Here is a 25398-nt window from a genome sequence, read left to right on the forward strand (position 1 = left end):
AAGTTTGAGGTATTCTCGGACCATAAGAGTCTGAAATATCTGTTTACACAGAAAGACTTGAATTTGAGGCAGAGGAGGTGGATGGAGTTCATAGAGGATTATGACTTCAAGTTGCATTATCATCCGGGGAAGGCCAATGTTGTGGCCGACGCCCTTAGCAAAAAATCCATTAGTGATGTAGCTTGTATAGCCATCTGGGAGTGGGAGATGTTGGGTGTTCTTGGTGAGTTTGATTTGCTTCTGGGCGAATCTGTTGAGGCTGCGGCCTTGTTTTCTGTTGTTGTGCAGCCAACACTTGTGACACAAGTGTTAGAGGCACAGAGGGATGACCTTGAGGTAGAGTCCTTCCGAGAGAAGATCTCCAATGGGAAGGTTGAGAAGGGTTTGACGGCATATCCCGACCTGAGTGTGAGGTACCGAGACCGCTTGTTTTACCGGAGTCTTGCCGAGAGGAAGTACTCCGAGAGTTTCATCATTCATGCCTAGCGGTGCATCTGGGAGGCACTAACATGTATCGGGATTTGGGTCGCCAGTTTTAGTGGCGGGGTATGAAGAGAGATGTGGTAGTTTTCGTGTCTAAGTGCCTTACTTGTCAGCGAGTGAAGGCCGAACATCAGAGGCCAGCGGGTTTGTTACAGCCCTTGCCTATTGCCGAGTGGAAGTGGGAGCATGTCACTATGGACTTCGTTGTAGGTCTTCCGAGGACTCAGCGGGGTAGTGATGCTATTTGGGTGGTTGTAGACCGGTTGACTAAGTCGACACACTTCATTCCTATGCGCATGAAAGATTCGTTAGATCATCTTGCCGACTTGTATATTCGGGACATAGTGAGGTTGCACGAGGTCCCAGTGACGATCGTCTCGGATAAAGATCCTCATTTTACTGCCAGATTGTGGCAGAGTTTGTAGAGTGCCTTGGGCACTAAGTTAACCTTTATCACGGCTTATCATCCTCAGACTGACGGGCAGTCCGAGCATACTATTCAGATCCTTGAGGATATGCTTCGGGGTTGTGTTCTTGACTTTAGTGGGTCGTGGGAGAGACACTTGCCCTTAGTGGAGTTTGCCTACAATAATAGTTTCCAGTCTAGTATCGGTATGGCACCGTTTGAGGCCTTGTATGGCCGACCGTGTAAGTCTCTAGTTTGTTGGGCCGAGGTGGGTGATGCACCTTTATTGGGTCCGAAGTTGGTGAGGGAAACGACGGAGAAGGTTGAGCTTATCCGTAGGAGGCTTGTTACAGCCCAGAGTCGTCAGAAATCGTATGCCGACCGTAGGAGGACACCTTTGGTATTTGAGGTGGGTGATCATGTCTTTCTAAAGATATCACCTAGGCGGGGGATTGATGAGATTTGTGAAGAGTGGGAAGTTGTCCCCTCGATTTATTGACCCTTTTGAGATCCTTGAGAGGATTGGTGAGGCTGCCTATCGTTTAGCTTTGCCACCGCAGTTATCCGGAGTTCATGACGTGTTTCATGTGAGTATGCTTCGGAAGTATGAGTCGGATCCATCGCATGTATTGGATTGGACCGACTTAGAGGTAGATGAGGATGCCTCGTATGAGGATAGGCCAGTGCGGGTCTTGGATAGGTGGGATCAAGTCTTGCGAGGCAAGACCATTCCGTTGGTAAAAGTTTTTTGGAAGCATCACGGAGTGGAGGAAGCCACTTGGGAACGTGAGTTGGAAGTCCGCGAGAAATATTCGGACATGTTTGTTGATGTGTAATCATGTATTGAGACTTTATAATATTATCGAACTTTAAGAACATTATGTGTGTCTTAAGTTGTAAAACATTGAAAATGTTTTGGTTTAATGGAAGTATTTTGAAACTTGCCTCATAATGGAAGTTTATTGTAACATTGCATATGTTGAATGTGTTGTAGAATTGGAGTTATATCATGAAATTGAATATGATATGGAAATGGGAATCACGTATATTGAAAACTATTGAATTTGAAAGGAAATTGCATATTGATAATGCAGGTTGAAATATATATTGTGAAATGCCTCTTGATAAGAGATGAAATGACCGGTATTGGGTCAAGTTGTTTAATATTGAAATGTAATATTGTTGAAAGTTGAGAAAACTTGTGCTTAATTTCAGGGACGAAATTCTTTAAGGGGGGAAGGTTATAGCGACCCCAATCTTTCCCCATTTGGTTGTTGTATCCGGACTTAGGTTCCGTGGATCTTGTGGTTATATATATGTTGTTGTCGTCCTTTATTTCCTTGTCATTTGAGTTATGGGTTCTATTGGGCAGGTTTATTATAGTTTGGGAGTGTTTGGGAGCAAAGTGTTGCTGCCCAGAATTTTGGTCCTTCGCTCAAGCGAGAAGTTTGTCGCTTTCTCGCTCGAGCGAGCTCTTGTTTTTGGGCCTTCGCTCGAGCCATGGTTTATTCGCTCGAGCGAGCGACTGCGTCTGGGTATAGAACCTGAGAGCTGTGTTTCTTGGCTTGATCGAGATTTCCTTCGCTCGAGCGAACGAGGTGTATGTCTTCGAGTTATTCGCTCGAGCGAGAATTCTGTCGCTCGAGCGTGCTTCTGGATTGCAGACCTGAAGCTTCGAGTTTTTGGCTCGAGCGAGACTTTCTTCGCTCGAGCAAGGATTTCTTGTGTCTTGTCGCTCCAGCGACTAATCCTTCGCTCGAGCGAGCCTGTTTTATTTAAATACGCAGCAGCGGTTTTAAACATCTTTTTTCATCCTCTTTTGTTTTAAAAACCCTAGGTCCGTGTTCTCTCTCCCTCCACTCACCTTCTCTCTTAGGTTTCATCTATTTTTAGGGTGTTTCTACCCTAGGTTCTTTGTTAAAAAGATAGAGGGTCGCGAGGGCTTTGTTTTAATCTGAAAGTTTGGCGGTTTGGAGCACTTTGGGTTTTGGGTCATCATCTCCATCTGAGTTCTTCACTTCGAGGTAGGGATACCCTACTCCATACTATAGCTTTTGTCCTAAGTTTTCGTCATTTTGATATGTTGGTGTTGTTCGGTAATTTTGGGGAAAGCTAAGGTTTGATTTATAATTTAAAAGGCCCTAATTGTTGAAATAAATTAATTCGTATAATTAATTTTGGGAAAATGGGGAATTTAGTTTAATTCATGAAATTGGGAAATTATGAGATTAAATGGTGTAGTTGGATAATTTAATTACTCACCTATGAAAATGTTGAGTTTATATTTGTTGATACATTTATTTCCTGTTTAGAAATAACTGTTTTGGGCTATCGGTGGTGGAAAGTCGTGATTGTTGTAGACATTGCATGTTGATTAGGGAAAACTAAAACTAATCACATTGAATGAGTCATTGAATATGACGGTTGAATTAATACAGCAAATACGTGTATTGATTGAATATTGTGTATGACAAGTGTTTAATACATTGTATATGCATATTGTTTGGGAGGAGATAGGAGATGTACTCCCTGGTTTGAGGGAAGATAAGGGATGGACTCTCAAACCTATTTAGGAGGAGAAAGGGGATGGACGCCATTAGTACAGCAAATATGTGTACTTATTGATTTATGGAAGTGTTTTAGTATGAGCCTTAGTCTCATTTGAATTGTTGATATTGAAAGTAATGTTTAATGTGAGATGTGGTCTCATTTTATAGTTTGGCTAGGTTCTGAGCCGTGTATGTATAAATGGAAAGTTGAATAATAACGGAAAGTGAAACATGTCATGGACATTATTGTCATGAAACCGTATAATGATATAATGGATTTATAAGAATGATATAATGGATTTATAAGTGTGAACCATCTATTGAATGCTATTCCTTTAGTCAATTCTTATATTTGGTTTAGTATATTTTTGCTGGGTTGTGGCTCACCCTATACGGGAACATCATTTTCAGGTCCAGGTGATATGCTACCTCTAAGGACTTAGCTTGGAAGGATTTGGATTTGAAGACTTGTTTTAGTTAGTTGTTATTTGATATTACATGTAAACTCAAGCCAAGGGCTTAATTTGTAGTTGAGTTAGTACTCACATTTTGTGTCCAAGTGTTGGGTTAGAAAGCTGTAGGCCCGTAGGGCATTTAGTTTTGATGTTACATGTGATGTTTTTCAATAAGAATACTTTGATGAATGGAATAATGTTTTGTTTTCTTATATCAATGCATGTCAATATTGTGTATATTGTGGGTTTATTTTGAGGGCGTTACAGACTTTCCATGCAGCAAGGAGCACGTCACCTCTTTGGACCTTCCCCAAAAGACATTTGGGATCCACTCAAATTTGGGCTCAAAGTTGGCCCAAAAGAAGCCTATAAAAACCATTATTTCCAACAATCCCTCACATGAATAGAATTTGAAAAAAAGAAAATGAAACAACATGATCTAATACAAAGAGTACATAAATTGAAAATATTCTGCAAAGGACAGGTAGCTTTTGGCTTTGAACCTTCCCTTGTGAAACACTATCGGATTTACTAGCTAACCAGTGAACATGATGTCTTGAACTGTTCAGTGGTTTGCATAAACCAAGACAATAGAACTCACACAGTATACCACCAGACACAGTTTAGTTGTCACTATTGTGTTCATCTTGGCCCTGAACAACCTGGTGTTTCATGAGTGCTCTAGAGAATTGTAGCCCTTCACAAATCTCATAGAACCGCCCTAGTTCACAATCATATAGGTTATTCTTATGAAGAGTATCCTGCCATACTTCATTAGGTATACCTAGATATAAGAATCATTAAAAGTATTACTTAACCTAAAATGCTGCAGATATCACTATTTCATCATAGAAATGGGTAGGAGTTTGACTTCGCAGTGATCTTTATAAGTCATACACAACGCGGTTGTTCCTTTGAACCTAGATCTTGGGATCTCCGGTCAATTAGGTTGAGTTGCTGTTGTGGTAACTCTTATTTAATAAGCTTAAGTTCCATTTCCCTCGACGAATTCTCAACTAACTCTCTTACTAACCCTTTGATTAGTGGATCCGCTATGTTGTCTTTAAACTTCACATATTGAAAGGAAATAATTCCATTAGAGAGTAGTTGTCTCACGGTGTTATGTCGACGACGAATGTGCCGTGACTTACCGTTATACATATGACTTTGTACTTTACCAATTGCTGATTCACTATCACAATGTATGCATATAGAAGGCACTAGTTTTAGCCACATTGGAATACCTTCAAGGAAGTGGCAAAGCCATTCTGCCTCTTCCCCAGCTTTATCTAAAGCTATGAATTCTGATTCCATAGTAAACCTAGTAATGCAAGTCTGTTTGGAAGATTTCCAAGATACAGCCGCCCCATCAAAAGTAAAGACATACCCACTGGTGGATTTTGACTCTCTAGTATCCGATATCCAGTATCCTTCAAGTATTGTTGGATATCTAGTATAATTCAATCCAATGTTACGAGTAAATCGAGGATATCTTAGAACCCTTATAATAGCTTTCCAGTGTTGTACTGCTGGATTACTCGTATATCTACTTAATTTACTTACTGCATAGGCTATATCTGGGCGAGTGCAGTTCATCAAGTACATTAAGCTTCCAATAATTTGGGCATACTCTAATTAGGAAATACTTTCTTGTACATTCTTAGAAAGAAACAAATTAACATCCACAGATGTTTTAGCAAGATGATCGTCATCTTTGTTAAATTTGTCAAGTGTTTTCTCAATGTAATGTGATTGTAACAAAGCATAACCTTCTGATAGTTTGGTAATTTTCATACCAAGAATTACATTAGCAATCCCCACGTCCTTCATGCCAAAATGTTTATTCAACATTTTCTTGGTAGTTTTAATCATGTCACTATTACTACCTATGATGAGCATATCATCCACATAAAGACATACTATAACATAACCGTTGTTTGTGTTTTTAATATAAACACATTTGTCACATTCATTAATCTTAAATTCATTTGACATCATCGCTTTGTCAAATTTCTCATGCCATTGCTTTGGTGCTTGTTTTAAACCATATAATGATTTAACCAATTTACACACTTTTGTTTCTTTTCCTAGAACAGAAAATCCTTCTGGTTGTTCCATGTAAATTTCTTCATCCAACTCACCATTTAAGAAAACGATTTTCTCATCCATTTGATGAATTTCTAGATTATATAAAGATGCAATGGCAATTAGCATTCTAATTAATATTATTCTAGTAATTGGTGAGTATGTGTCAAAATAATCAAGACCTTTTTGTCTAAAACCTTTGACCACAAGTCTTGCGTTGTATTTGTCAATTGATCCATCTGCTTTCATTTTTATTTTGAAAATCCACTTGTTCCCAAGAGGTTTATAATCTGGTGGTAAGTCCACTAATTCCCAAGTGTGATTTTGCAAGATGGATTCAAATTCACTATTGACCTCTTTTTCCATAAAGGAACTTCAGGACTGGACATAGCCTCTTTAAAAGTTAAAAGCTCATTTTCTAACAAAAATGTTATAAAATCTGAACCAAAAGATTTTGAGGTTCTAGCACGTTTACTATGCCTAGGTTCCCCTTCATCAATTTGATCTATCTCTTGCTCTTGTTCTTAATCATGACTAGTAATATCTTCATAAGATCTTTTATTATTACTAGTCTCTTGTCCAGTCTTATTTGGAAATATAGGTTCAAAGAATGATGCATTCCAAGATTCAATAATAGTATTTACATGCATTTCAGTATGTTCTGATTTATCAATCAAAAATCGATATGCACTACTATTTTTGGCATAACCAATGAAAATACAATCAACGGTTTTATGACCTATCTTAGTGTTTTTTGAACCAGGAATAGCCACTTTAGCCAAACACCCCTACACTTTTAAGTATTTGTAGGATGGTACTCTCCTATGCCACAATTCATAAGGTGTTTGATTCACTTTTTTTCGGGGTACTTTATTAAGTATATAATTAGCAGAAAGTATTGCTTACCCCCACAAGTTCTAAGGTAATCCAGAACTTATTAACGTGGCATTCATCATTTTTTTATAGTTCTATTTTTCCTTTCAACAATTCCATTTTGCTGAGATGAGTAAGGAGCAGTGGTTTGATGAATTATTCCATGTTCTTTACAAATTTCACCAAAAGGTGATTTGTATTTACCACCTCTATCACTTCTAAGCTTCTTAATTTTCTTACCAAGTTGATGTTCAATTTCATTATTATATTGAATAAAAGTTTCCAAAGCTTCACGCTTGGTTTGAATTAAATAAACATAACTATATCTAGTATAGTCATCTATGAAAGTGATAAAATATTTTTTCCCACCTCTAGTTTGAATTGATTTAAAATCACAAATGTTACTATGAATTAATTCAAGTGGCTCCGTACTTCTTTCAATTGAATGAAAAGGAGTTTGGATAATTTTTCCTCAACACAAATTTCACATTTATGATTTAAATCAATGTCAAATTTAGGTAAACATTCCATATTAATTAATCTACGAAAAGATCCATAATTAACATGTCCGAGTTTACCATGCCATAAATTTGAAAACTCAAGCAAGTAAGAAGAAGATGTATTTTTATTAATAACAGAGGGTACAACAGTCGTTACATTCATTTTGAAAAGGCCATCAGACATGTAACATTTTTCTACATGCATCCCGTTTTTGGTAAGTACAAACTTGTCACTTCCAAAAACTAGCCTAAACCCAGTTTTACTCAACAAAGATCCAGAAACAAGGTTCTTGTAAATGTCCGATACATGCAGCACATTATTGAGAGTGAGTTCCGTTCCAGATGTCATCTTCAGAATAATCTTTCCTTGTCCTTCAACTTTAGAAGTCGAGGAGTTACCCATAAAAAGTTGTTCACCATTGTCGACTATAGAATAAGATGTGAATATCTTTTTGTCGGCACAAATATGACAAGTAGCACCAGTGTCCACCCACCATTCTTTAGGATTTCTGACAAGGTTTACCTCGGAAACAACTGCAGAAAGATTTATGTCATCAACACCATTGGAAATTTTGTCCACTTCGGTCATATTGGCTTGAGCAGGCTTCTTGCTTGATCTTCCTTTGCCTTTGCGTTTGCTACTGCAATCTTTGGCCCGATGTCCCTCTTTGTCACAGATGTAACACTTGCCATTAAGTTTGTACTTTTTAGCTTCTCCTCCTTTAGAGCTTTGTAGGGAACTTTCTTCAGAAAACTTTCGTTTCTTGGCTTTCGGAGCATGTTCCACCACATTTGCCTTAGACTTCATTGGATGCTTACTAGCCCACTTCTCAGACTTGCAAATGCACAATCAATTCCTCCAAAGACATTTCTTTGAGCCAACATCTTCTATTTTGTACTTTTTCTCTAGAGAATCCCAAAGTTTATTTGTTGTTTTGATAGGACTGTTGACATTGTATAATGTGTTGTCAAGTCCGTTCAGGATGTAGTTCCAGCAAAGGAAATTAGCGTGTTTCCAGGCATCGACCGTAGCAACCACTTGCCGGTCGGTTTCATCCTCTTTCAGAGTAGGAGCATCCTCACGGAGAAAACGAGCCAGGTTCAAAGTTATAAGATAGAACAGCATTTTCTGTTGCCATCTTTTAAAATCAGTTTCTGAGAACTTCTCTGGCTTCTCACCGTGATTAACTGGCACAGTCACAATAGGAGGGGTTGGAGCAATTGCAGCTACCACACTAGTACTTGTTCGAGCATTAGTTTGACCAATTTCAGTAGCCATGAATTCTAAATTATAAAAAAAAATTATAATTAGAATTCTATACTACACAAAAAATTTAAATCAAAACTGCAGAATTAATAAAAATAAAAGAAACAAGAATTGTAACTTTTATTTCCAATTAATTTGAAAATAAAATAAAATTTTATTTAAACAAATTAATTCCACACAAAAAATTAAATTTCTATAACACTTCAAAAATTAAAATACTGAAACAGAATTTTAATTAATGAAAACTCAGAAATTATTTCTAAAAACCAAAATTAATTTCTGACAAACTTCATGAACAAATATTATGAATTGTTAATGACACATGTATATTACTACTAGTTGTCAAAGAAAATAAACAATATATTACTACTATTTGTCAAACAGTATATTACTACTATTTGTTTTTCTAACCAGAATATTATTTTATAAAACCATAGAAAATAATTTCTGTAAGAAGAAGAAAAAAGAAAAGGAAACAAATGAAAAATTGTATATAAACAAAATAATTCGAATCAGTCTTAAGATTGTTGGAACAATCTTCTGTGTAAAATAAATAACTTGAAACAAATCAAACAAATAAAAATAAATTACATACATAATTTATTTTATTGAAATGTAAAAGTACAAAATAGATCAAGTCGAGTGTGTGACACTCTGTCCTTAAGACAGATTCGCCTCGCTACGATGCTTACGGATGAAAGACGTCTATGTTCCAGGATACAATGATCTTCACAAATTGTAGTAGCACTTCAAACAATTTGTACGGCGAACCAAACCTATATTCTATACTCTCTAAGTATTCCCTAAAATTAATATGAAGAATCATGCAAAGAAATAGCAAAATGTGGACAACAAGAAAATTAATTTTCCAGACTATTTTCGGATCCAAAAGACTGCTAAAATGGATAGTATTTATAGGCATACAGATCTATCCAAATAGGTGCTGTCTTGAACTGAATAGGTATGAAATTGTTTTGAACAGATACATTTCAAAATTCCCACAAATTTGCAGCAGTTTTAGATTTGAATATGTCTGAAAAAACTATCTGAAACTGCTGGGAACTGCTGGGCAGTTTCTGGCAGTTAAAACCTGTTAAAACCAGTTTATCTGTAGGGAATTTTGGACTGGAAGTGGCACAATTACGGACAGAAAATTTGAATTCAAATTTGGTGCAAAATTTTGAATTAATTTCCAGAAATAATTTTTGGAAAAATTCAAACAGATTTTCTCCAAAAAATTAATGTTAGAACTGACCCGACCCGACCCGACCCGACCCACAACCAACACCCGTGCCCAACCGAGCGGCGGCACACGCGTGTGTGGTGGTTTAAGCCAAGGTTTCATTTGTCCATAACTCCTCCCTTCTACAGACTTTGGGTGCCCCTTGGGGCCCAACCCAATTGTTGCCACCTAGAACTTATATACACATAAAAGTTCTCTTAGGTTTCAATGTAGGACAAGCCTTGCAACGAAACCGACATTTTACTTCTTTAAATGTCCATTCCATAAACCCGAAAATGACATCAAGTTCCCATTCACTCATAAATGGTTTTGATGAACCGTCTTCATCGTGTGACTTGCCATGTGGCAAGGAACACGTCACCTCTTTGGATCCTCTCCAAAAGACGTTTGGGACCCATTCAAATTTAGGCTCAAAGTTGGCTCAAAATAAGCCTATAAAAACCATTATTTCCAACAAAATCTTGGTGTGAATCTCTTTATCTAAGGCCTTATTTGGGAACAGACTATTTTAGTAACCTTTTGGCTTTTTACGAAAATATTTTCAGAAAGTAAAGGGAGTGATGTGATAATTTATAATGACTTTTTGATATTTTAGCTAAAATGAATAGTTGACAAACGAGACCTTAATCTTCATCTCTTTATTATGTGCATTCTAATTTGTATACTTACATATTGATATTGCTGATGAAACGCCCTCAAAATAATAACATTAAACCCATCAGATAAGACACGCATCTACATATAAACTAACCTCATTCCTTTCATTCATTAGAATTCCAAGACATAAGTATTACATGTTAACCTCATAACAAAATGCCCTACGGGCTTACAGCTTTCCAAGTTAACACTTGGTTACAACAAAGAGTTCTAACTCGTTACACATTAAGCCCTTGGCTTGAAATTACATATAATACATCAAAAGTAAAACGACAAAACTATGCCCGCCACTAGCCTCCCAGCTATGTCCTTGGAGGTGGCATGCTTCCTGTACCTGAAAATGATATTCCCATATAGGGTGAGCCACAGCCCAGTAGAAATACACTAAACCAACCATGGACAATGACTAAAACATTAGCAATTGATAGTTGGTCAACACTGATACAATCACATAAATTACATATTTATGTCAACGACTTACAAGTCCCAATTACTTTTCATTTTCCCTTTTTCAACAGATAAGCATGCTAGCTCTATCATCATTTCCACAGATATGTATAAAAACTATATCTCACATTCAGATAAGCATAAAAGCTATATCCACAATCTCAACAGATATGTATATCAACAATATCCACAGATAAGCATACAAGCTGTATCCACACTTCACAACAGATATGTATATCAACAATATCCACAGATAAGCATACAAGCTGTATCCACACTTCACAAAGATAAGCATATGAGCTCTATCTTCACTTCTCTAGACAAGCATATGAGCTCTGTCTACGGAGTACATCCCCTATCTCCTCCAAATACCTATCCGGTTTAGAGGTACATCCCCTATCTTCCCCTAAACCGCGGAGTACATCCCCTATCTCCTCCTCTACACATAACGTATATAAACACATTGGTTCTATATACAATCACACAATACACACATTTAATGTATTCTATCAACCGTCAAGTTCCATGACACATTTCATTGATTAGTTTCCGTTTACCTAATCATCATGCATTGTCTACAACAATCTCGACTATCCTCCACCGATAGCCCAAAGCAGTTATTTCCAAAACAGAAAATAAATGCACAAATGGATATTCAATCAACATTTCATTTCCTCATTTCTCACCAATTAATTATCCCAATTAATTAAACAATGTAATTAGGCCATTTTCCATAATTACCATTTCAACCCTTAGGTCCCATTTTCATCAATGATTCAACAATCATTCCATTTTCCATGCCAAACATGCATCTAGGTTTATTATGAATAAAACCCCAACTTTTGTAAAATTACGCAAAAGTCCCAAACCTTTACAAGATTACCAAACCAAGCCCAACATCTCAAAATACCAAAATTTAAAGACAAAACCCATAGAGAGGAGTAGGTTATCCCTACCTCAAATTCGGAGCTCCAAGGGAGAAGAAGACAAAACTCAACGTGCTCCAAAACCCGAGATTTTCAGATTAAAATGAAGCCCTCGACGATCAACAACTTTTTTGTAAAGGCCAAAGGTGAGTAAATCACTCCTACTAGATCAAAACCTAGAGAGAGGGTAGAGTCTAGAGTGAGAGGCTCAACAATGGTGATTTAGGAAAAGTAAGAGAGAGAAGAGAAAGTGAAAAAGTGATTTGAAAAGTCACAATTTCGGGACTTTAACCCAGGTCTCCGCTCGAGCGTAAAACACCCCGCTCGAGCGTCCACTCACAGACTTCCGCTCGAGCGGCCAACCTCCCGCTCGAGCGCAGAATGCACTCGCTCAGCACTTTTGCAGAACCAGACCTCCGCTCGAGCTCCCAACCCTATGCTCGAGCTCACAACACTGCACAACAAGATACTGGATGGATGTAATCTACGCTCGAGCGCCAACACCTCCGCTCGAGCGTACAGGCCAAAAATCTGGGCAACTAGTTTTGGTTTCTAAACTCAACCAACCTGTAACAAACCCGCTCAACACATCTTATAACTCAAATACAAAGTAAGAAAGGATGTAAACAAAATAATAAACAGCTACCAACATCCACGGACACATGTCCGGATCACTATACAAGAAGGGTAAACCCGGGATCGCTATAACCTCCCCCCCTTAAAGAATTTCGCCCCCGAAATTAAGCACAAGTTTTCAAACAAGTTTTCCTTCATTTTAGACAATGTTACATTTTAACATTCAACAATTCGACCCATTACCGGTCATCCCATCCCTTTAACAAGAGACATATCACAATATGTAAACAACATATGTACTTTCAACATGCATCAACATTATGCACTATCCTTCCAATTTCAACAATATATTCAACAGATATAATGTTACATTCAACTTCCATATGAGGCAAGTTCCAAAACATACTTTCAATAAACCAAACATTTTCAATGTTTCACAACTTAAGACATATATAAAAGCTCTTAAGTTCAACAAAATGTAAAATTTAAATATAAGATTACATAACAACAAACAAGTCCGGATATTTCTCTCGGACTTCCAACTCACGTTCCCAAGTGGCTTCCTCCACTCCGTGATGTTTCCACAAGACTTTCACCAAAGGAATGGTCTTGCCACGCAGGACCTGATCCCGCCTATCCAAGACCCGAACCGGTCTCTCCTCATACGAGGCATCCTCATCTACCTCTAAATCGCTCCAATCCAGCACATGTGATGGATCTGGCTCATACTTCCGAAGCATACTCACATGAAACACGTCATGCACTCCGGACAACTGCGGCGGTAAGGCTAACCGATAAGCAACCTCACCTATCCTCTCAAGGATCTCAAAAGGACCTATAAACCGAGGGGATAACTTCCCACTCTTCCCAAACCTCATCAGGCCTCGTTTAGGTGATATCTTCAGAAAGACATGATCACCTACCTCAAACGCCAAAGGCCTCCTCCTACGGTCGGCATAACTCTTTTGTCGACTCTGGGCTGTAACAAGCCTTCTACGGATAAGCTCAACTTTCTCCGTCGTCTCCCTAACCAACTCCGGACCCAACAAAGGTGCATCACCCACCTCGGCCCAACAAATTGGAGGCCTACACGGTCGGCCATACAAGGCCTCAAACGGTGCCATACCGATGCTAGACTGAAAACTGTTGTTGTAGGCAAACTCTACCAATGGCAAGTGCCTCTCCCACGTCCCACTGAAGTCCAGGACACAACCCCGAAGCATATCCTCGAGGATCTGAATAGTACGCTCGGACTGCCCGTCAGTCTGAGGATGATAAGCCGTACTAAAGGTCAACTTAGTGCCCAAGGCACTCTGCAAACTCTGCCACAACCTAGCAGTAAAACGAGGATCTCTATCTGAGACGATCGTCACTGGGACCCCGTGCAATCGCACTACGTCCCGAACATACAGGTCGGCAAGATGATCTACCGAATCTCTCACGCGCATAGGAATAAAGTGCGCCGACTTAGTCAACCGGTCTACAACCACCCAAATAGCATCACTACCCCGCTGAGTCTTCGGAAGACCTACAACGAAGTCCATAGTGACATGCTCCCACTTCCACTCGGCAATAGGCAAAGGTTGCAACAAACCCGCTGGCCTCTGATGCTCGGCCTTCACTTGCTGGCAAGTAAGGCACTTCGATACGAAAACAGCCACATCTCTTTTCATACCCCGCCACCAAAACTGGCGACCCAAATCCTGATACATCTTAGTACCTCCCGGATGCACCGCAAGGCGCGAATGGTGAAACTCTCGGAGTACTTCCTCTCGGCAAGACTCCGGTACAAACAAACGGTCTCGGTATCTCACATTCAGGTCGGGATACACCGTCAAACCCTTCTCAACTTTCCCACTGGAGATCTTCTCTCGGAGGGATTCTACCTCAAGGTCACCTCTCTGTGCCTCTAACACTCTAATCACAAGTGTAGGCTGCGCAACAACAGAAAACAAGGCCGCAGCCTCGACAGATTCGCCCAGTAGCAAATCAAACTCGCCAAGTGCTCCCAACATCTCCCATTCCCGGATGGCTATACTAGCAACATCACTAATGGTCTTCCTACTAAGGGCATCGGCCACAACATTGGCCTTTCCCGGATGATAATGCAACTCAAAATCATAATCCTCGATGAACTCCATCCATCTCCTCTGCCTCAGATTCAAGTCTCTCTGTGTAAACAGATACTTCAAACTCTTGTGATCCGAGAATACCTCGAACCTCTCACCAAAAAGGTAGTGCCTCCAGATTTTCAAGGCAAAGATCACAGCTGCTAACTCTAGGTCGTGTGTGGGGTAATTCTTCTCGTGTATTTTCAACTGACGTGAGCCATAAGCTACCACTTTCCCCTCTTGCATCAACACACAACCCAAACCCTCTCGTGAGGCATCACAATAAACCGCATAACCCAACCCTCTCTCCGGAATAATCAACACCGGAGCGGTGGTCAATCTAACTTTCAGCTCTTGGAACGACTTTTCACAAGTCTCACTCCACACAAACTTGACTCCCTTCCGAGTCAGTCTAGTCAACGGTGACGCTAACCTGGAGAAATCTTCCACAAACCGACGGTAATACCCAGCTAATCCCAGAAAACTGCGGATCTCAAACACACTCTTAGGCTGTGCCCAATCTTGCACTGCCTCAACCTTGGATGTATCAACAGACACCCCTTCCCCGGATACCACGTGGCCTAAGAATTTGACTTCCCTCAGCCAGAACTCACACTTCCCAAACTTGGCATACAGCCTATGGGCTCTAAGTAACTCAAGCACCACTCTCAAGTGTGCCTCGTGCTCCTCCTCAGAAGACGAATAGATAAGGATATCGTCCACAAAGACAACCACAAATCGATCTAAGAACTCCCGGAAAATCCGGTTCATCAAGTCCATAAAGACTGCCGGTGCATTGGTAAGTCCGAATGGCATCACTAGAAACTCATAATGGCCATACCGCGTACGGAATGCCGTCTTAGGAATATCTTCCTCCCTGACCCTCAACTGATGGTAACCCGATCTCAAGTCTATCTTAGAGAAACAACGGGAACCCTTCAACTGGTCAAACAAATCATCTATACGGGGCATAGGGTACTTATTTTTAACCGTAGCCCGATTCAACTTCCGGTAGTCTATACACAATCTCAAGGCACCATCTTTCTTTTTAACAAAGAGGGCCGGTGCTCCCCACGGTGAAACACTAGGGCGAACAAAGCCCTTATCGAGCAACTCCTGGAGCTGAACTTTCAACTCAACCAACTCTGCTGGAGCAAAACGGTAAGGTGCCATAGAAATCGGCGCCGTACCAGGCACTAAATCAATAGAGAACTCTATCTCTCGGTGAGGTGGCAAACTAACAAGATCTTCGGGAAAGACATCCGAATACTCACAAACCACCCTTGGCAATACAACCTGGGTCTCACCACTCTCACCTCTCTCAAAGCTAGCAAGTAAACTACTAAGCTCACTTCGCCCTCGCGAATCATACCCTGGTGGCAAAACACTACCAACCCGGTCTCCCAAGAAATGGAACCACTCCCCGCCCAAGGTACACAATGTAACCCTCTGGCGGTAGCAATCAATAACAGCCCGGTATGACGATAACCAGTCCATACCCAAAATAACATCAAAACCCTTCATGGGCATGACAACAAACGGAAAAGGAAGCCTATAGTCGGCGACCTCTATATCACATCCTCTAACACCCTATTTCAGAATCAACTCACCACCCAAAGGCGATACCACACAAATAGGAGATGCTAACTGTGCTAACTCCAATTCCAAAACAGATGCAAATGCAGCAGATACAAAAGAATGAGATGCACCCGTGTCTATCAACACATTAGCAACTGAGTTGCAAAACAGAAAAGTACCTCTCACTACTGATGGAGCCGGTACTAAATCCTGCGCGGTAACAGCATACACGCGCCCCGTAGGCCCCTGGTCTACCTGCTCACCTCTCGGAGCAAAAGACTGCTGCACAGACTGGGATGACGAAACTCCCGGATTGGCCCTCGAGGCCTGCACAGACTGAGCTGGCTGAAAACCCTGCGTCTGCCTAGAACCAGACGCTCCCGAAGTGGCACTCAACTGTGGGCAAAACCTCTTCATGTGCCCAGGTTGTCCACACTGATAACAAGTCAAGAGCTGCCCCCTGCCCAAACTCTGACTCTGCGGTCTAGCTGAAGAAGAAGCAGCTTTCTGACCCCCACCCTTCTGCGGGCAAACAGATACCTTGTGACCCAGCTGGCCACACTTGTAACAAGTGAATTCCCCCTGACTGCCTCTCCCCGAGCCTACACTCGGCACTGGAAAGGTCGATCTAGAGACTGCACCCTGAGACTGCTGAGGGTTATAACCCTTCTGTCTCCTGCCCTCACCCTGACTATCCTGGCTCCTCTTGGAGCCTCTCTGACCCTCATCCTCCTCCTGCATCATAAGCTCCATATGAGCTGCAGCATCTACCAGGTGTCTATACTCTCGAATGTAAGACCCACCAATTCTCAACTTGAGGCCCCGCCTCAACTTCCGCTCAAACTCATAGCAACGGCGTTCCTCAGACGCCACCAGTTCAGGTGCGAACCTAGACAGACTGGTAAAAGTAGCCTCAAACTCGGCCACTGACAAGCCCTGCTGATTAAGCCGGCTAAACTGATCCCTCAGCTTCTCCCTAGCTGCTGCTGATAAAAACCTCTCCTGAAAAGCATTCACAAACGCCTCCCAAGTACCACCAACACGAGCTTTCTCGTACTTCCACCATTGACCCGCATCTCCCTTCAGTTGGAAGGATGCCAAGGTCACTTTCAGTGCTCCGTCCTCGATGCCAAGCATCTCAAACGTTTTCGTTGTCTGTTCGAGCCATTCATCTGCCTTAAGCGGCTCTTTAGGATCCCCGATAAACTCGTCCGGATTACACCGAAAGAACTCCCTCTTCAAGAAGGAAGGCCCTGTCTCAGCTGCCTGATTCCCAGCTCTAAGAATACCCAAAGCTCCTGCTATCTCTCTGGCCAAGGCACCCATAGCCTGCTGACCCACTGGCTCGGCCACATTGGCCTGCACAACTCCCTCCTGCACTGCCGGAATCTCACCCTGTAACGGTACTTCCTGCCTCGCAGGTCTACCATGCCTAGCACCTCTTCCTCGCCCTGACATCCTAATAAAGGCAACACAGAACGTTAGCACATTCACGAATGTGCCGAAACTAAACACTCACGTCCTAATGCATGGACAACTGTAATTCACTCCACATAAGCACATAAACACATAAGCACTTACGAATTTCATTTCCGGATAATGATAGTCCCGAGGCGTTACTAGAGTTCCGGTTAGAAACAGCATTGATCAAGTGCTTTTCCAACAAGACTCCCAGAAACTCAAGGATCCAATCAACATCCTAGAAATTAAATCCCATACCCACATAGTCACATAAACATGTTATCAATTAAGCACATAGCATATGATACTACATCTAAGTCTCTACCAAGCGAGACAAACCCATTGTGACACTAATCACTTCCCACGTACCCAAAGTATTCGAACCCGGTACGCTCTGATACCAAGTTGAAACGCCCTCAAAATAATAACATTAAACCCATCAGATAAGACACGCATCTACATATAAACTAACCTCATTCCTTTCATTCATTAGAATTCCAAGACATAAGTATTACATGTTAACCTCATAACAAAATGCCCTACGGGCTTACAGCTTTCCAAGTTAACACTTGGTTACAACAAAGAGTTCTAACTCGTTACACATTAAGCCCTTGGCTTGAAATTACATATAATACATCAAAAGTAAAACGACAAAACTATGCCCGCCACTAGCCTCCCAGCTATGTCCTTGGAGGTGGCATGCTTCCTGTACCTGAAAATGATATTCCCATATAGGGTGAGCCACAGCCCAGTAGAAATACACTAAACCAACCATGGACAATGACTAAAACATTAGCAATTGATAGTTGGTCAACACTGATACAATCACATAAATTACATATTTATGTCAACGACTTACAAGTCCCAATTACTTTTCATTTTCCCTTTTTCAACAGATAAGCATGCTAGCTCTATCATCATTTCCACAGATATGTATAAAAACTATATCTCACATTCAGATAAGCATAAAAGCTATATCCACAATCTCAACAGATATGTATATCAACAATATCCACAGATAAGCATACAAGCTGTATCCACACTTCACAACAGATATGTATATCAACAATATCCACAGATAAGCATACAAGCTGTATCCACACTTCACAAAGATAAGCATATGAGCTCTATCTTCACTTCTCTAGACAAGCATATGAGCTCTGTCTACGGAGTACATCCCCTATCTCCTCCAAATACCTATCCGGTTTAGAGGTACATCCCCTATCTTCCCCTAAACCGCGGAGTACATCCCCTATCTCCTCCTCTACACATAACGTATATAAACACATTGGTTCTATATACAATCACACAATACACACATTTAATGTATTCTATCAACCGTCAAGTTCCATGACACATTTCATTGATTAGTTTCCGTTTACCTAATCATCATGCATTGTCTACAACAATCTCGACTATCCTCCACCGATAGCCCAAAGCAGTTATTTCCAAAACAGAAAATAAATGCACAAATGGATATTCAATCAACATTTCATTTCCTCATTTCTCACCAATTAATTATCCCAATTAATTAAACAATGTAATTAGGCCATTTTCCATAATTACCATTTCAACCCTTAGGTCCCATTTTCATCAATGATTCAACAATCATTCCATTTTCCATGCCAAACATGCATCTAGGTTTATTATGAATAAAACCCCAACTTTTGTAAAATTACGCAAAAGTCCCAAACCTTTACAAGATTACCAAACCAAGCCCAACATCTCAAAATACCAAAATTTAAAGACAAAACCCATAGAGAGGAGTAGGTTATCCCTACCTCAAATTCGGAGCTCCAAGGGAGAAGAAGACAAAACTCAACGTGCTCCAAAACCCGAGATTTTCAGATTAAAATGAAGCCCTCGACGATCAACAACTTTTTTGTAAAGGCCAAAGGTGAGTAAATCACTCCTACTAGATCAAAACCTAGAGAGAGGGTAGAGTCTAGAGTGAGAGGCTCAACAATGGTGATTTAGGAAAAGTAAGAGAGAGAAGAGAAAGTGAAAAAGTGATTTGAAAAGTCACAATTTCGGGACTTTAACCCAGGTCTCCGCTCGAGCGTAAAACACCCCGCTCGAGCGTCCACTCACAGACTTCCGCTCGAGCGGCCAACCTCCCGCTCGAGCGCAGAATGCACTCGCTCAGCACTTTTGCAGAACCAGACCTCCGCTCGAGCTCCCAACCCTACGCTCGAGCTCACAACACTGCACAACAAGATACTGGATGGATGTAATCTACGCTCGAGCGCCAACACCTCCGCTCGAGCGTACAGGCCAAAAATCTGGGCAACTAGTTTTGGTTTCTAAACTCAACCAACCTGTAACAAACCCGCTCAACACATCTTATAACTCAAATACAAAGTAAGAAAGGATGTAAACAAAATAATAAACAGCTACCAACATCCACGGACACATGTCCGGATCACTATACAAGAAGGGTAAACCCGGGATCGCTATAGCTGAGATGAGTGCTTTTGTATGTCATTTTGGATGATTGATGAATTGCCATAATCTTGTTCTAAAATAATTCTTGAAGTTGTACTCATCAAGTAAGATAACAAACTAGTTAAAGGGATAATTGATGATTGGTTAAGACAAATTCTAAACTAATCCCTCAAGTATACTCATCAATTAAGATAACAAACTAGTTAAAGGGGTAATTAATGATGTTTAAGACAATAGAAAATTGAATTAAGTAAAAGATGATAAAATTAGCGAGAAAAGGGAGCAAAATTTGAGTTCCTATTCAACCTCCCCCTCTCCTCTACGACTTTCACTTGACTGCTGCCCAGGTTCCTTTGCAATGGTCATAGTGCATTGAGTAAACATCCTAATGTTCTCATTGGTTTATAGAAGGCTATTGTGCTTTACAGCTTACAGAGCATTGGCAATTAGTTTGTCGTGCTTTTGGTAGCATATGAATGACGTATAGTTGTAATTGGTTTTCAATTTATTCTAATTTCAACTGTTTTATTAAGTGTTATTATTTGAGCTAGTTTCAGTGATGTGGCTGATGTCCAACCATTCCCCAAAAAATTATCCCACATTTCAATTTTTATTTTATTTTATTCTACTCTTATATATATATATATATACATGTATTGTAATATTGTAGATTTTACTAAAGAAGGCTTGAATACCGCTGTGCATTAGAGAAAACAACAAAGCAATGTCGGCAGCAAACTAGAGGAACTATAGAGATGCCTTGTAATTTCATAACAAGAAGTCCTAGATGAAAAAGAGAACTAAAAAACTCCATATTGACAACACTATTTTGACCTCAAATTTTAGAATTTATTGTTTTCTTAAGCCATTAATATCATATGGATTCTCTTGGTTTGATTGAATCTCAAATTTTAAACGCAATTTTTTTCATTAGTAAATCTCATCTGCATTACATAATTATGTCATCGTGAGATTCTTATAACCTAGTGTAACTTTATCTTTAGCTCCACTTTTACCATGAAGAGAGATTATTGGAATTACAGGTCGTTTTGCCTTTATTGGCAGGTTACTCCTGATGTTCATTTTTAGAAGGATTTGGGATTGCATAGCTTAGATACTGTGGAGATTATAATGGCTCTAGAAGAGGAGTTCAAGCTAGAGATTCTAGATAAAGAAGCTAATAAGATTGACTCCTATTTTTTTGATCTAGAAGTGTCACATGATCATGCCCCTCACCAATAACAATTTATCATGTCATTTCATATTTTTTAATCACTCAACATAAATTCGTGAATTATATCCTTCCACCAATTTAAAATGTCAAGTAACGGTGGCCCAAGAATCACCAATAACTTGTCTTTGGGGCACTAGATACAAACTGGACTAACTAACTAACCCACTTTATCTGGAGTTGGTTGGGGTCTCTATTCATTTCTTGATCTTGTGTAAAACCTCTCTGAAAACCCTTCCTCTCTCTTCTCTCTTCTCTCTCTATTCCCATTCTTGAAAAGAAGCAAAAATGGCGAATCAAGAAAGAAATACAAAGGCCACCGATGATGCAATGTCATCGTCTTCGGACTACAATCTCTATGTCCCCATGGACATCATCTTCGACATTCTGAATCGTCTCCCTGTCAAATGTCTCCTTCGATTCAGGTGCATATGCAAAACCTTCCGCCACCTTATCTCTAACCCTACCTTCATCTCATCCCACCTCCTCCACCACCGCACCACTACCACCGCCACCATTTTCACCTTCAAACACCGCTCTACCACCTCTCGCACTCTGTTACAATCACCTTCATCGTCTAAAGACCCTAACAATCTGGTCTACCCATTTTCCAACCACACTCGCAATCTACACCTAATCGGCTCCATTAATGGCCTCCTCTGTCTCCGTCTCTCTCTGTCGAACCATCCACTCCATTGCCATCGATGCATCATCATCCTCCTCTGGAACCCCGCTACCAAACTCTTCAAATCTCTCCCCTCTCCCACCATCCAAATTCCTCCTAGGTTTTTTTCACCCCTCTCACGGGTTCGGATTCCGATTCCATTCTACTACTTCTTCCAGTGACTACAAGGTCGTCGGGATAGTTTCTTTCAATTTACAGACCTGAGTCGAGGTCGTCTACTCTTCAATTTCTGATTGTTGGAGAGAGATTCAGGTGATGGATTTGTGCTTTTATATCCTTAAATTGTCTTGTGAGGTGATTGTCAATGGATCTCCCTATTGGTTGCTCTCAACTCCTTCAAATCATTGTATTTGCTTCACATGGTTTGAGGTTCAAAATGAGGCTTTTTTCATGTTGCCGGGGCTCGATTTTTCTGGGTTCTACATCGGGACTTCTGTCCACTGTAAACTAACGGATTGGAAAGATAATGCTGCTATGGTTGTGTGTTGTCCTGGCAACCCATTTGTTGATGTATGGATGATAGAGGATCATTGCGGCGGTGAGAGCAATTGGTGTAAGAAATTTGTGATTGGACCGGTTTTGGGTGTTGACCGATTTTGGTTTTTGTTATGCATGAAGAATGGTGAGATTATAGCAGCAAATGCACGGGGAAGGATATTCTTGTACAACCCCCGAAATGGAGAGACTAAAGATATTCCAATCCATGGAGTTTTGTTCGAAGCTTTTCACTAGGTGGAGAGTTTGGTTTCTATCAAAGGATTCAGACAACAAGAACTGAACAATCAGCACTGATTTTCTACAAAGGTCAATTCATCACTCAATCAGATAAGTAACTCGAGCATTTGCTTATGCTACTTACTGCAATGCATTTGGTTTATAGAAGGCTATTGTCCTTTACAGTTTACATAGCATTATAAATTAGTTTTTTGCGCTTTCGGTAACATATGAATGACAAATATAATTGTAATTGGTTTTCAATTTATCCTAATTTTCACCCTACCATTGATTGTGGTCTTGTTTGGTCTCTTTTTAATTTGTGAACATCTGTGTTCAATTGTTATAACATTATTTGTGCTTGTTTCAGCAATGTGAGTCATGTGACTGTTGTCCAACATTCCCTCCAAAAATTATCCTGCATTATAGTTTTAAATTTATTTTATTTATTTGTTTTAATTCTTATTTTTGTATAGAAGTGTTGTAGATTTTCTAGGACAATCTTCACTGTATTTAAAAAAGATTAAATTTTGTTGTGTACTAAACAACAACAAGAATATAAAGAAATGAAGGAAATGAGAGAATTTGTTTGATTACAAAAATCAAACTAGAAATAAATAAATAAAAATAGATTTTATTTTGTTACAAAAACAAAATTAAAATCTGATTTAATAAACAGAATAATAAATTAAACAACTTACTTGATTAATTTCTTCAAATAAATATTTGATCAATTCCAGTGTTTGACACTGTGTCCTTAAGACAGATTCGTCCTCTCCTCGGTGCTTTCAGAATATGGACGTCTATCTCCCAGGATGAAATGATCTATCAACAAATAAAAGCAGCACTACAATTTATTCGTTCGTTGAACACACTAAGTGTTTATACTCTCTCTGACAAGAAAATAATGCAGCAAAATGAAGACTATGCATGCAGAATTTTATGGACGAAATTAGTGAATGAATCCAAATGAGGGGCTAGTTTATTTATAAATGGAATGGTGGCTACAGATTTTGAATTAAACAGGTATAGCAGCTGTTCAATTTGAATTAAACAGATACAAATCTGTTTAAGGCACTGTTTGGTTTGAAATTCAGATGGATTTGAATTTGAACGGATAAAACGGGAAAGGCCTTGTTTAGGTGCACAGGAAAAAACCGGACTAGTTTAATTCCCGAATTAATTTGAATTCTGGATTTTATTTTCAAAAAAATAAAATTGAATTCAAATGTTTTTGGCCCAAAAAGATAGGTATTGGGCCGAACAAGCCCAACCCAACCACACACCACGCACCCAGCCCAGCCGGACGGACAACAGCGGCGCGCGCACGCGTGTGGTGATTTTTGAGTCCAATGGATCTAGCCCATTTTGCCCATAACCTCCCTCTCTAAAACACTTAGGTACCCCTTGGGGCACACCCCAAGTACCAAACCCATGCCTTATAAACCCATTCACAACTTCCCACCAAATCAATGTGGGATAAGTCTTATTCAAACCTTTAAGGATTTTACACCAAAACTCCATTTCCATGGAGCATACTTTGGCTTCAATTTTCTATTCACTCGGTAATGGTTTTGAGCAACCAAATATACTACGTGAATCACAACGCGGCATAGAACGCGTTCCCACTTTGACCCGTGAAAATTGACGCTCAGGGCCCATCTAAAAAATAGACCAAAGTTAGGAAAAAATTCTGGTTTACCCAGAATTTTTCCAAACCATTTCCAACAATCCCCCACATGAATGGAATTTGATGACAACGGAAATGCAACAATATGCAGACTATAACGAAAGAGTATAAGTCGAAAATATCTTGCATCAGGATAGGTAGCTTTCGGCCTTGAACATTCCCTAGTGATAACCTATCGGACTTACTAGCTAACCAATGGACGCGATGCCTTGAGTTGTTCAGCCGTTTGTATAAGCCAAGACAATAGATTTCACACAAAATATCTTCCAACACATCGTGGTTCTCACTGTTGTGTTTATTTTGGCCTTGAACGCTCCTGGTTTTCATAAGTGTTTCTAGAGAATTTAGCCTCTTATATTCTCATAGAACCAGCCCCAGTTCGACACTCATATAGGTGATTCTTATTGTGAGTATCTCCTTATACTCGTCTTGATTTTATGTCTTAATCAAGATATAAGTAATCATTAAAAGCAAAGCTTATCCTTATACCCCTGCATACAACATATGTTGCAGATATCACTCTCACCATAGGAATGGGTAGGGATTTTTAATCCCTTGGTGATTTCTGGCAAGCCATACTTAACTTAGTTGTCCCTTTGAAATTAGTTCTTGGGATCTCCAGTCATATAAGTAGGGTTACCATTATGACGACTCTTATGTAATAGGCTTTAATCCCATCCCCTTTGATGAACTATACACTAGCTCTTTTGTCAACCCTTTTGTTAACGGATCCGCAATATTCTCTTTAGATTTTATATAATCTATTGAAATTATTTCATTTGACAACAACTGCCTAACGGTATTATGTCAACGACGAATATGTCGTGACTTACCGTTGTACATGTGATTCTGTGCCCCGCCTATTGTAGATTGACTATCACAATGAATGCAAATAGCTGGCACAGGTTTTGGCCACATTGGAATGTCTTCTAAGAAGTGACGAAGCCATTCTGCTTCTTCTCCTGCTTTGTCTAAAGCAATAAACTCGGATTCCATTGTGGATCGCGCAATGCATG

General features: G+C 39.9%; 2 protein-coding genes across 2 annotated transcripts; both read left to right on the forward strand.

Annotated features, from left to right (window-relative positions):
* The first annotated feature begins 21581 nt into the window (after positions 1-21581).
* Positions 21582-22139, forward strand: LOC114295367 (F-box/kelch-repeat protein At3g23880-like). Its single transcript, XM_028239595.1, has one exon. It carries the CDS (start codon positions 21582-21584, stop codon positions 22137-22139), a length of 558 nt encoding a protein of 185 aa, XP_028095396.1.
* A 94-nt stretch (positions 22140-22233) lies between these two features.
* Positions 22234-22710, forward strand: LOC145819308 (F-box protein At3g07870-like). Its single transcript, XM_082913285.1, has one exon. It carries the CDS (start codon positions 22234-22236, stop codon positions 22708-22710), a length of 477 nt encoding a protein of 158 aa, XP_082769411.1.
* The last annotated feature ends 2688 nt before the right edge of the window (positions 22711-25398 follow it).

The sequence above is a fragment of the Camellia sinensis genome, chromosome 2 (assembly GCF_055761805.1).
Source record: "Camellia sinensis isolate YWXY chromosome 2, ASM5576180v1, whole genome shotgun sequence".
NCBI classification, from domain to species: domain Eukaryota; kingdom Viridiplantae; phylum Streptophyta; class Magnoliopsida; order Ericales; family Theaceae; genus Camellia; species Camellia sinensis.

Excerpts from the sequence above, each read along its gene's own strand:
- LOC145819308 (XM_082913285.1), top strand. The coding sequence starts at position 22,234 with ATGGATTTGTGCTTTTATATCCTTAAATTGTCTTGTGAGGTGATTGTC.
- LOC114295367 (XM_028239595.1), top strand. The coding sequence starts at position 21,582 with ATGGCGAATCAAGAAAGAAATACAAAGGCCACCGATGATGCAATGTCA.